The following is a 14,525-nucleotide window of genomic DNA, read 5'->3' as shown; positions in this document are numbered from 1 at the left end:
AGGGAATGAGGGAAAAAGACTTGTGGAAGGACCCATGGTAGTGGCATGATGTAGGTATATTTTTATATCTCAGACTTTTGCTTGCAGATAGTATCCACAGCAAAGAAGACCCTCCATGACCATAATTGTACAATGAGCTTGAAGAATGTAGCCATGGTGGCAAGGATTGCAGCTATGCATAGACCTGAGAGAGTGTATTTCCCCTCCCTAAGGCTGATCAGTCAGCGTTCTGCCAATGCTGAATGGCAAACCTTCCAGCAACAACAGATATGTATACTGAGATCTTATTTTAGCAATTTGATGGCAGATTCATGATACCATAACCCTTCTACTTGAAAGAGGTAGGAATGCTTTCCAGCTAAAATTTATACCTACTTTGGATATGGATTTGTCTTCCTTCCCCACCATCAAAATGCTTCATAGAATGCCTAATATTTTTGTGCATCTACAACCTAAGAGTGCTTCGTCTTGGACATTGTACCATGCTTCTCATTTTTCTCTTCCCAGTGCTTTTCTGCCGCTGAAGCATGAAATGCATACACTGTATCTAAGTTTTAGAAAATCAAGCTAATGGGGTCACCCCAAAGAAGTAAGCGACAGGATCCAAAGGTCAAATGCTTTCACCTTTCTTCTATGAATAAAATTCTGTATTTCACAAAGCATTTTAGAAGGTTGCAAAAGAAGCAAACTTCAGTTACCTGAATTAGAAAACAACTCAATATTGCATCTTTGTACTTTGACACCCCATCTCACTTACATGTGCTTCCAGATAAACTACTGAACACAAGTCATTGCTTTATGCTTTGTCCTCTGTCATACATACTGGCCATATTCAAAAATAATTTCAGACCTTTCAGCATCTATAATAAGAGTGGTACAAATGATATTTAAATAGAAATAGTTTTAGAAAGACAGATTATATGCTTTGTTGGAAATACTGTGGCAAAGACTGGCAAGCCACTCATCAAACTCACTGTTCTTCCTCCCAGGTGTTGAGCTAAACTACATTTCCCAGCCTCCCCACAGATAACTAGAAACAGAAGCACATGTGCAATGCAATTATGACTGGCCTCTAAAAATCTCCAGTGTAATGTCTTTTTCTGAATCTGCAGGATAAATAAAGCAGCATCTGTGAATTTAGAAGAGGGTACAGCCATAAAGTAGAAACATCTGGAATCACTAAATAGCTGTATAACACCTAAATTCCTCTAACTCACTCAACCCATCCTACCTCTTCCCTATGTATTTATATTTTATATAATAATTAGAAATTAATTATCTCAGCCTACTGGTATTTGATGTGTTATCAGTGATGGCTTAGTGATGGCCTAGCCTATATAAAAATTGACAACCTGAAGTAGGCTTCTGCCGTAGTGTAAACCTAAGATATGTAGAACTGTCTTAGCCGTCAGGTAGTACGAAAATGCCTATTAGGAGCTGGAAAGATGGAGACCCTTTTTTATTTTGAATTGGCAAATTATTTGGTACAACTTGCAAAGGAGATGAGATATCCACCCAGCCAGTAGCACATGGTAAGGTGGTTTGAAAGAGCTGTAATGATAGTATGAATGGCTCACTCTTGGCTGCAATGAACAGGGTTTTACCAAAGAGAAATGAGCTCAGGTAGAAATTGGCTGGTTTTCAAGCAAAGGTCAGAGGCATTAAAATAAGAATCCCCTAACATTTAAAAAGCTGACTACTCATAGGTCCCAAATAGTAAAAGATAAGATTGAAAAATATCAAAGAGCAAATAAACACCAAAGCTAGCAGAAGACAAGAAATAACCAAGATCAGAGATGAACTGAAGAAGATAGAAACATGAAAAACCTTCAAAAAAAATCAACAAATCCAGGATCTGAGGTTTTCTTTGTAAAATTAATAGATTGCTAGCTAGACTAATAAAGAAGAAAAGAGAGAAGAATCAAATAAATACAATCAGAAATGATAAGGTAGATATCACCACTGACCCCAGAGAAATACAAACAAACATTATGGAATACTATAAACACTGCCATGCACATAAACCAGAAAATCTAGAAGAAATAGATAAATTCCTGGACACATATACACTCCCAAGGCTGAACCAAGGAGAAATGGAATCTCTAAATAAAGCAATAGCAAGTTGTGAAATTGAGGCATTAATACATAGCTTACCAACCAAGATGTTATTAACACCTGAATCTTATCAGAGGTACAAAGAGCTGGTACCATTTCTAAGGAAACTATTCCAAAAAACTGAAAAGGAGAGACTCCCCTCCAACTTATTTTATGAAGACAGAATCATCCTGATTCCGAAACCTAGAAGAGGTACAACAAAAAATGAAAACTTCAGGCCAATATTCTTGATGAACATTGATGCAACAATCTTCAATTAAATACTGGCAAACTGAATCTAGCAGCACATCAAAAAGCTTATCCACCACGATCAAGTTGGCTTCATGTCTGGGGTTCAAGTTTGGTTCAACACACCCCAATCAATAAATATGATTCATTACATAAACAAAAACAAAGACAAAAACCACATGCTTATCTCAATGGTTGCAGAAAAGGCCTTTGGTAAAATGAAACATCACTTTATGTTAAAAACTCAATAAACTAGTTATTGAAGAAACATACCTTGAAATAAACCATCCATGACAAATCCACAGCCAATATCATACTGAATGGGAAAAGGCTGGAAGCACTACCCTTGAACACCTGCACAAGACAAGGATGCCCTTTCTCAGCACTCCGAGTCAACCTAGTATTGGAAGTTCTGGCCAGGGAAATCAGGCAAGAGAAAGATATAAAGGCATTCAAACAGGAAGAGAGGAAGTAAAATTATCTTTGTTAATAGATGACACGATCCTATATCTAGAAAACTGCATTGTTTTAGCCCAAAAGCATCTTAAGCTAATAAGCAACGTCAGCAAAGTCTCAGGATACAAAATCAATGCGCAAAAATCACTAGCATTTCTATACGCAAACAACAGGCAAGCAGAGAGCCAAAATATGAACAAACTCTCATTTATAACTGCTACAAAAAGAACAAAATACCTAGGAATACAGCTAACAAAGGAAGTGAAGGACATTGTCAAGAACTACAAACCACTGCTCAAAGCAATCAGAGAGGATACAAACAAATGAAGAAACATTCCATGATAAGAAAAGTCAGTATCATGAAAATGACCATACTGCCCGAAGTAATGTATAGATTCAATGCTATTCCCATTAAACTACCACTGACATTCTTAGACAGAATTAGAAAGAAACTGCTTAAAAATTCATAAAGAGCAAAAAAAGAGCCAAATAGCCAAGACAGTCCTAGCCAAAAAGAACAAAGCTCGAGGCATCATGCTACCTGACTTCAAATTATAGCAATGAGGCTATAGTAACCAAAACAGTATGATACTGGTATAAGAACATACATATAGACACATAGAAGAGAGCTCAGAAATAAGACCACACACCTACAACAATCTGATCTTGGACAAACCTGGCAAAAACAAGCAGGAGGGAAAGGTCTCCTTATTGAATAAATGGTGCTGGGAATGCTGGCTAGACAAATGCAGAAAACCAAAACCGGACCCCTTCCTTACCCCATATATAAAAATTAACTCAAGATGGATGAAAGACAAATGTAAAATCTAAAACTATGAAAACCCTAGAATAAAATCTAGGCAACACCATTCAGGACATAGCCATGGGCAAATGGTGTTTTATGATGAAAACACCACAAACAATTGCAACAAAAGCAAAAATTGACAAATGATATCTCAACTAAAGACTTTCTGCATAGCAAAATAGACTATCAGAGTGAACAGACTACCCACATAATGGAAGAAAATTTTTGGAATCTTTCCATTTGACAATGATCTTATATCCAGATTCTATAAGGACCTTTAATAAATTGACAAGAAAAAAACAAACAACCCTATTAAAAAGTGAGCAAAGGACATGAATTACACTTCTCAAAAGAAGACGTTTATGTGGCCAAGAAACATATGAAAGCTCAACATCACTGATCATTAGAGAAATGCAAATCAAAACTACCATACAACCATTGTGGAAGACAGTGTGGCAATTCCTCAAGGATCTAGAAGCAGAAGTACCATTTGACTCAGCAATCCCACTACTGGGTATATACCCAAAGGAATATAAATCATTGTATTATAAAGATACATGCACATGTCTGTTCACTGCAGCACTATTCATAATAGGAAAGACATGGGATAAACCTAAATGACTGTCAATGATAAACTGGATACAGAAAATGTGGTACTTATGTACTACGGAATATTATACAGCCATAAAAAAGAATGAGATTATGTCCTTTTCAGGAAAATGCATGGAATTGGAAGCCATAATCCTCAGCAAACTAACACAGGAGTAGAAGACCAAACACTGCATGAGCTCACTTATAAATAGGAGCTGAATGATGAGAACACATGGACACTCGGTGGGAAAAACATACACTGGAGCCTGTCAGGGGGTGGTGGGGGGAGGAAGAGCATCAGGAAGAATAGCTAATGGAAACTGGGCTTAATACCTAGGTGATGGGATGATCTGTGCAGCAAAGCACCATGGCACATATTTACCTATGTAACAAACCTGCACATCCTGCATGTGTATCCCAGAACTTAAAAATAAAAGTTGAAAGAAAAAAGAAAATATCTCCAATCATAAAAGGGCTAGTATTTCTGAGTTAAATAAATTGATTCAATAATGGAACAACTATCAGATTAAGGGTATTACCTTTTTACACAAGTCTATTGTTTAGATTAGCTTAAATTATTAAAAGAGAAAACGAGAGGCACAGAGGTGAGGAAGGAAAGAAATAAGGCAAACTTGGGAACTAAGTCAAGAAACTTTTTTTTATTGTGAATACTGGCACATGTAACTGATAAAAAGCAAGTACATGAGAAGCCTAACACATTTTTTCGAGATTATATTGCCAAAGGAGCCACCAGTCTGCTTGCAAAAGTCTGTGACTGATAAACTTTAAAACAACTTTCAATCCTTCAAACTATGAACAAGATTTGGATATGAGCATTCCATGTTCCCTGAGGTGGGGGTACTCACCCAAACCTGTTTCAGACATGGCCATGGAGAAAAGTGGTCAAGGAAGAACCTTTCAGAGAAGGAAATAGGAGTCATAGAGGGTGGTTCTTCACAGATATTTGATTCACAGATATCTCCTTACTGAAATCCACACTGCCAGAGAGGCTGCACAAAGCCTGTTATGTAGGAACTCACTGTGTGGTATTGTTCTCCCATTTTTCCTGATTTTGAGTAGAAGGTTTTTTTTTTCAGTTATGCTGTCCCTGATGCTATATGTAGGTATAAAGTTGGGGTTTGGGTGCGTTAGTGTTCAGTGTCTGTGTCAGGACGATGGCAGCGGGTTGCCTGTCTGCTATAAGGTGCCACAACACTTGGTTTGCACGTTTTTCAACATGCGGGCCTTTGAGTTGGTGGCTGACCCTGAATAAAAATTTGAAAAACATTAAGATGTCTCTATTGGAAAAGGAATAAGCATATTCTCCATGGGAACATAAAATTTCAATGGATATTTGGGAAAAGGAAGGGTAAACCGTGACAGAGACTGACTTGTTTATTAACAATTACAGTTGCGGGAGGGATAACATGGGGAGAATGCCAGATACAGTATGCACCTCAAGTAAAATAAATAAATTTAAAAAAACCAGCAATAACAACAACAGCAACAACAACAAAAATTACGGTTGCCTTTCCTCCTGGCACAAAGCTAGACTTTAGTTCCCTGTCTCCCGGGAGATAGGTATGGTCATGTGGCTGAGTTGGGGAGAGTGGACCGTGAGTGTGTAATGTGCACTGTTGCTACCATCAAACCATAAAATGCTCTTTTATGACTGTGACACATTCTACATTTTGTACTTCCCTATCCTCACCTGAGTAGCGAAGACTTGGAGGTCCTATGTGGAGGTGGAGCTGCATGTTGGAAAGAGGCTAGTCCTCTACATGACCATTGTTAATGATGATTGGACTTACACTCCCAAGGAATAAACTTCCATTCTGTAAAGCCACTGAGGTTCTGATGCTTATTTTTTATATAATAATCTCAAAATCCCAAAGAATATATCAAGTAGGTGGACAGACAATTGAATTGGCATCTTAGAAAAGAGGTCTTCCTTAAAGATTGTAAGTCAATGTAAGAAGTGATGATGCAATGGCCATGGATGGGAGCTCCTTGGAGAAGATTATAGAGTTACTTTAGTAGAGAATCTACAGCTGAGTCTTGAAACACAAATATTAATTAGCCAATTGGGTAAGCCTACAAGGTGGAGCACTCAGGGTGATCAGAGGAATAGGAGCCAAGGTGTGAGGGTTGTGTATCAAGAAAGAAAAGTATATCAACTGTTCTTGAAGGTAGCTTGAAATCCAAATAAGACAAGGACCTTCAGGACCTCTGAACTGGATGTGGTTGATAACCTATGGGAAAGTTTCTTTTGTGAGTGGATCTAAACCCAGGAGCCAGACTGGAAAGTGTCAATCACGCTGTAAGAGAAGATTGAATTGACACAATGAACCCAGGCAACTCTTCTGAAAAACTTGTCTGTGAAAGGGAAAAGATAGGGTGCTAATTAATAAGTTGGGTTTATTTTGTCTGTTCTTTTTGTACAAATAGAGATTCTTGAATGTGTTTAGAAATGAATACTTTAGTTCTATTTCTGGTAATCTAACGATATTAGAACGATGACCAATCAGTCTACCACAAGACAATTACTAAAAAGTACAGAACATATTTCAGATGAGATCCTCAAAAGCAGAGTAGCGTTTAATAAAATTTAACATTCATTTGTTGTTTAAAGTGATTTTCATTCCATGAATAGGAGAGAATTTCTTTATTCCAATCTGCAGTTACCTACAAAAAAATTTTCAATAAATGTCAGACTTAATGGTAAATGATGAGATAATTCTCTTCAAGATCATGAGCAAGGCAAGATTGCTCACTGTCTCCATTTATATTTCACATTTTTTCTGTAGGTCCTAGTTGTTTTAGAGAATGAGGGATACTATCATATTCCAGGTCATCACTTTGTTATCAGGATCATTAAGGAGGTATGCAGATCAGTAACTCTTCACATATCCATACAAACAGCTGACACAGGCAAAAAGTGTCATTTACTGAGACCAAAGAAGCAGGGTATTTTAAGCACAGTATAAGAGTAGGTAAGAATTAATAGAATATTTCCAAAAAGCCACTGAAAAGATGTTCCATATTGTTTATACTAAAAATATAAATTAAAAATAATGATTTTTTTTCTCATTAATAATGTAATTGGAACAAACTGGGTTTTTTTTTTGTTTCTACCAAATTTAAAAATGCACAAATTGTATGGTCTAGTAATTCCACCACTTGAAACCTATTCTATTGAAATGCTAGTAAATATGTGCAGTAACATTTATTGCAGCAAGGTCTGCAAAAATAATTGCACTCAAACAAAATATTCACATCAATAGGAGATTACTTAATAATGTTGTAGCTGTATTATATGACGTGATCTTAAAAACCATTTAAGCTACCATATATGTAAATACTTAAAAAATGGGTCCACCATATATTTTTTAAGTTTAAAAAGCAAGCTGTAAAGCAGTAAATATAGTTTAATGGCCTTAAAAATATGTGTGGGGTATATGTGTGTCAGGGTAAAGGAGACATGTTTGGGTACATACAAGGTATTCAAAGTATGCATGTATTACAAGAAAAAGTTCAAAAGAATATACACCAAGCCTATTAACGTTGGCTATCTCTTGAGAATGGGGTTATTTCTGTATTCTTTGAATTTGTTTAAGCATGTATCACATTTGTATTGCTATGTTTTCCATCCCTTGTACGATTTACCGAACAGAAGTTTTCTGCTTTTTCTTTTTTTTTTTCAATTATACTTTAGGTTCAGGGGTACATGTGCAGATCATGCAGGGTTGTTGCATAGGTACATATATGGCAAGGTGGTTTGCTGCCTTCATCCCCCCGTCACCTGCATCTGGCATCTCTCCACGTTATCCCTCCCCAACATCCCTACCCCCTTGTCCCTCCCAGAGCTCCCCACAACAGATCCCAGTGTGTAATGATCCTCTCCCTGTGTCCATGTGTTGTCATTGTTCAACACCCGCCTATGAGTGAGAACATGTGGTGTCTGATTTTCTGTTCTTGTGTCAGTTTGCTGAGAATGATGGTTTCCAGGTTCATCCATGTCCCTACAAAGGACAACAAACTCATCATTTTTTATGGCTGCACAGTATTCCATGGCATATATGTGCCACATTTTCCTTGTCCAGTCTGTCATCCATGGGCATTTGGGTTGGTTCCAGGTCTTTGCTATTGTAAACAGTGCCACAATGAACATATGTGTGCATGTCTTTATAGTAGAATGATTTATAATCCTTTGGGCATATATATATATATATATATATATATATATATATATATATATATACACACACACACACACACACACACACACACATATATATATATATGTATGTGTATATATATATATATATATATATATATATATATATATATACACATACACACACACACACACATACACACACCCAGTAATGGGATTTCTGGGTCAAATGGAATTTATATTTCTAGGTCCTTGAGGAATAGCCACACTGTCTTCCACAATGGTTGAACTAATTTACACTCCCACCAACAGTGTAAAAGTACCCCTATTTATCCATATCCTCTCCAGCATCTGTTGTCTCCAGATTTTTCAATGATCACCATTCTAACTGGTGTGAGATGGTATCTCAATACGGATTTGATCTGCTTTTTCTTAATCCTCTTTCTCTTCCTCTTCCTCCAGCTTCACTCTTTTCCCTCCTACTTCTTTTCCTTCTTCTCCTCCTTCCTCTTCCTCCCCCTTCTCCTCCTTCTCTCCTTCTACTTCTCCTTCTCCTCTTTCCTTTTTTCTTTTCTTCCTTCCCTCCTCCTCCTTCCTTTTCCTCCTTCTCTTCTGCCTCCTTTTTCTTTTAATTATTCAAATGAAGATGAGTCTTTAGGGGCAGAATGGTGGTATTTCATATCTCTTTTAGTTGACTATACAACTGGTATTTAAAAAATGCTCTGAGAAATGCAAAAAGAGCATTTCTATCAGCTTAAGGTATATCCTCCCCACTCCTTCAGTAGAATGAACTAAACACAATAATGGATCCTTTCATTTTTTGTGTGTTTGTGGTCCTCTGTCTCTTAACAAATTCCTCTCTCTGCCATGTCTCTCATCTCTCTATTAGCTCTAAGTGCCACAAATTTGTTCTGTGCTACAGAATATTACAGACAAGTAAGTTTGTTGTGAATCCAGAGGTTAGCAGGTAAGTGGAGGTTGGTGACAGAACACATGGTATGTGCAGGATGCTCTTCTACCTGAGTCTAGTCCTGTGCACAGGAACAGACAAGGGCTCTTCAGTGCATTTTCAAAGCTTAGTTCTCAGAACGGATCTATGAAGTTTGGACTAACAGGGCTTTGAAGGATATGGAACAGATACAAGTTGTTTTTGCTTTTTTTTTTCTTTATCATTTCACAAACAGGAGAACATAGTGGGCTCCAAGTCAGCCAGCTAGGGTCATGACTACCACACCCCAATGCAGAACCCCAGGCAAGCTATTTAATCTCATAAATTTTATCTGGAGATGAATTTATGTTCCAAGAAAGTGAACAACATGTTAGTAAGTCTTAAAATCAGTTTAGTGGGTCGTGGTCAGCATTGTAGAACAATAGAATAAAGCAATAAAAATTTGTAACAAACAGAGTATATTGCATAAAAAAGGGAGTAGAGAGCTAACATAAAAAAATACAGAACTAATATAATAAAGTAATATAGAGGTCAAATGAGTTTGACCTCTATATTACTCAAATGAATAATACAGAGGTCAAACGAGTGGCCTGAGGTCAAATGAGTTTGAGAAATGATGCATTTAATTAAGCAAATGTGACAAACCGAAAAGCCTGCCTTCATTGTCCTCTCAGTTCTACCCAGTTCTGACACTTTCAAGTAAAGAAAGCAGAAGCTAAAGGGTTTTGAAAACATACTGTAATGATGGATCTTTTGAAAATGCATGAAAATGCTAGGCTGATATGAGAAGTCAGGGCAAGGATGAGAGACATATTTTCTTCAAAAAATATCCTTGGGCTACTTCCATATATTTGAGGTAATGGATAAAGATTTGTTAGAATTGGCAAGGCCTAAGGATTTGGTTTTTGGTTTTGTTTGGAATTTTTGTTGTTAATTCAAGTACAATCATCACTCAGTATCTGTGAGTTCTGCCTCCGTGGATTCAACCAACTTTGGATCAAAATGTTTGGGAGAAAGAACCAATTTTAAAATAACCACACAACAATATAATATAATATGAATGTAAAAGATATATTATATCCACTATTTACATAGCATTACATGGAAATCATGTATTAGGTATTACAAGTAATCTAGAGATTATTTAAAGTATATGGAAGGATATGCATAGGTTATATGCAAATAGTACACCATTTTATATCAAAGACTTGAACATGGACAAATTTTGATGTCTATTAGAGTCCTGGAATTAACTTCCCATGAATACCAAGGGACAAATCTACCAAGGCCTGTAACCAAAGGCCTTTGAGGTTCCTTTAATTCTATAAACTTATCATTTGAAATTCCTAGTCTTAGTAAGTAATATTTGGAGCAAAAACTTCCTACAGTTTAGAGTCTTCCTGGGTGAGTAAAGAAAAGTGAAATAACTATGAGGATTTTTAAATGTCCATCTTTAGTGCCTCTTCAAATGTTTTGCTCTGAAAATGTTATAGTAGCCAAACAGTATGAAAATTTAACACAATTGTAATTATGTTTGAGAAAAACAGGTTTAGAACTAGAATGTTTACACCTGTATTTTTAGAGAATTTTGCCAAAGAAACTGAGTCATTAATAACCTAAGAGTCAACATGTTTCTTCATACAATTTAATATAGAGAAAGAGCCTAAAAATAACCACTATTATGTAACAGTATATATTACTATTGATTTAATTTGATTGATACCAAATCGGTTATTTGATATTTTTCTGCTATAATCTTATGAGCCATTCATTGTAAATACTTTCAGTTTCAACAGAACTAATATTAATAAGAGAGGAAAATTAGAGACTATGACTTATACAACACTGCAATTTTTCTCTGTATCATGATTTCAGCTGAAATATATCTGTAGTGCTAATTATAGAAATTGTGGTGAATATTCTGCAGAAAACACTGTTGAAATCAAAACCATACACTCTGAGTTGTGTGTCTATTACCTAATATACAACAAATCACAGTTTTATCACATTAGGTAATGTGTATCTCTAAGTATCTATAAAGAAAAATAGAAATATAATTGTATAAATGCATATTTGTATACAGATACAGATACAGATGTAGGTATAGATATATATCTGTCAAACCTTTTCAATAAATATAAAGATTTAGTTTGCTATGAAACAGTAAATACCCATTATTTCCTTCTAAAAACAGTACCTGCAGATATGGTAGTTACAGCTAGGCACCTAGGGGGTAGGAGGTAGGGGGCTGTGGAAGTTTGGGGACATAGACGGTTGCATGATCTAACCCTGAAGATGGATAATAAGAGAAGTTTTGAATTAGTACATGATCACATCTTTAGGTTCTTTCCTTAAGACTCAGAAAGGTCCCTCTTGACCATTTGCTCACTTTGAGATGCTGAACAAATTATTTAAATTCCTAAGTATCAATTTTCTTGTCCCTAAGTTAAACAATAACTTTGGAAAATATGTTTTCCATCTCATATTATAGTTTGATCAGCAGATATGTTAAAGACCAAGTGGAGAAAAACTAAATTGAAGACTGAATATATTGTACATAGGTCAGGACTGCCAATTATAGTAGGTTGTTAGAGTAACGATTCATGATTAATCTGACCTTGAATATTCATATCCTTATGTAGTCCTCTCCCACAGTGACCCTGAGGTTCACCATTGTGATTTGCTTTGTCCAGTGAAATATTTACAAACGTGAGAGCAGAAGATACTAGATAGCTGCATAATGGGGTTTAGACATTAGGAAGTCTTCTGCTGCCATGTAAGAGTTTTTGGCTATCCTGCTGAGGATGTCATATGGGAGAGAACCACACCATCCCAGCAAATGGTGTCTGCTAATACCATCTCGGACCAAACAGGCTCAGCAGAGTCTGTAGGTACCAGATGACTATAGGCACATGAGTGACCCGCAAAAAGACCACCAGAAGAGCCATCCAGCTGAGCCAAATCCAATATGTAGAAATGTGATCAAATAAATGGTTATTGTTTTAAGCCATTGTTTTATAACAAGTATAGATACTTGTGGTTTGTTATGTAGCATCAGATACTTAATATACCCATTTATCTGACAGAGTAAACATTCTATGCTTTGACATTGAAATCAATAAATGATAATTAAGAGTGACCTATCATATAAATTTTAAAAATGTACTATTTTCAGATGAGTAAAATAGCAAATACACAGAACAAAATTAGAAAGCAAATTTTCAAATGCAATAAGAAACATAAAAATATCTTTGTAAATAAATTTTCTGTGCTGGATTACCACTTTGTACTGTATAGGCAAAAACAAAATATATACAGATAGAGAATTTTGTTTGAGGAACTTACTGAAACATGATTTTCTATGAAGCATGTGCTGGAAAATTTTGCACAAAGATTCCTCACTTGGTGTAATGGTCCTACAGGTACATTGCACTTGAAGGATCGTCCCAAGGATATCTATGTAAGCAGCTTTGCAGTCATCATTTCCTGAACAAGTGAGGTCCTGTTTGCTTAAGGCACTAATGCAATTCTCATCTTCATGGCACTTTCTAGTCACATGCTTCCAGCATTTTGACTGAAATGTTCTATAGTGCCTCCTAGAGAAAGAGTGAAGAAAAATAATTAAATTTCAAATAATATTATTTCACATTACCATGTGATCCCCTATCACCTAATGAATGACATAAAACACAATGCCTTTGAGATGCTAGTAGGTAGTTGAAAAGTAAATTTATAATTTTAAAAGTTCCCATAGGGAGTATGGGAGAAATTGTAATCTTGTGAATTATTGTCTTTTTGTGTGTGTGATGAAAGACAGAGGCTAAGTTGAGGATTCCCTGGATGGATTTTCCTTTATGACTAATTTTATTCCATGTATGATGATTTGAGGTATGAACTACTTCAGAGATTATTGGCAATTTTTTGTTCTGAATATAGTTTTGTGGCTTGTCTTTGGCCACTGTGTCACACCAAGTGATTTCAAACAAGTTACCTGACCTTTCAAGTCAGTTATCTCACAGGATGGGAGGTGCTTTATACTTTCTCAACAGACTAAGCAGACTAATTAGAATTTACAATATGTTGTGAGGTACTAGTTTTTTATGTATTTGATTATTCCTGTAATAACATTGAATAAAAGTATGGATGGTGTACACTAATTTCATTTTTGAATCTTTAACAATAAGAATATATTTTTAGTAGTGGATGCAAGAATAATAATCTTTCAATTTAATATTTGTTACTTAAAATTGCTTTTTAATCTTTCTTGAGTAGGATGCCATCAAACATGTATGAAAGCTCTATGAGAATATGACATTTTCATGAGGTTATATGTCCACCTGGGTGCTACTATGTTAAAAAACCAAAGCTGCATTGTTTGTCATAATTAAGTATTTAATTCATCTCAGAGTACAAGCTTTTTAATATAATAGTGAACTTTAATTAATGTATATTAAATTTATAATTAAGGAAATACTACAAATTTTCTGAACATATATTTTTTAGGCCAGAAGAACAAACATATTCCTTCAATGCAGTTAAGGGTTACATATAAGATATCTTCTAAATGTAACTTTGAAGTTTGACTGTCATTTAGATAGAAAATACATCTGTACCTATATGCTGTTTATTCATTTTAAATATGTGTTTTACTAAGTTTAAATTGCATAATTTAGCTACTTACAGATAAGTAGGTAAATTTTTACTCAGAAAATTAACGATGAAATATTGCCAAAATGATAACTAAATAATATTTAATTGAAAAAATACAACTTTGGTACACTGGATACCAAAATCATTTGAAATGTAAATGGACTAAATTCTCTAGATAAAAGATATAATATGGCTGAATGGATTATATGGATTAAAAATTTAAAAAGCCAATGATCTGTTAACTCTAAGAAGCATACATTATCTGTAAAGAAACACATAGAGTGAAAATAAAGGGACGGAAAAAGATGTTCTATGCCAATGGAAACAAACAAACAAACAAAGCAGAAGTAGCTACACTTTTTTAGACAAAATAGATTTATTTTTATTTATTTATTTTTTTTTTTGAGACGGAGTTTCGCTCTTGTTACCCAGGCTGGAGTGCAATGGCGCGATCCGGGCTCACTGCAACCTCTGCCTCCTGGGTTCAGGCAATTCTCCTGCCTCAGCCTCCTGAGTAGCTGGGATTACAGGCACGTGCCACCATGCCCAGCTAA

The 14,525-nt window shown here is 35.6% G+C and overlaps 1 protein-coding gene across 1 annotated transcript in view; it reads right to left on the bottom strand.

Moving 5' to 3' along the window:
• The window catches only part of GFRAL (GDNF family receptor alpha like), a 59,442-nt gene that overhangs the window by 24,049 nt on the left and 20,868 nt on the right, over positions 1-14,525 (bottom strand). Inside the window, exon 6 of the mRNA XM_037743586.1 lies at positions 12,667-12,917. Within this exon, the coding sequence (XP_037599514.1) occupies positions 12,667-12,917 (251 nt within the window). The remainder of the gene's footprint in view (positions 1-12,666; positions 12,918-14,525) is intronic.

This window comes from Cebus imitator, unplaced genomic scaffold (genome assembly GCF_001604975.1).
Source record: "Cebus imitator isolate Cc_AM_T3 unplaced genomic scaffold, Cebus_imitator-1.0 Scaffold148, whole genome shotgun sequence".
Lineage (NCBI taxonomy): Eukaryota > Metazoa > Chordata > Mammalia > Primates > Cebidae > Cebus > Cebus imitator.
This window is presented reverse-complemented; position numbering and strand designations above follow the sequence as displayed.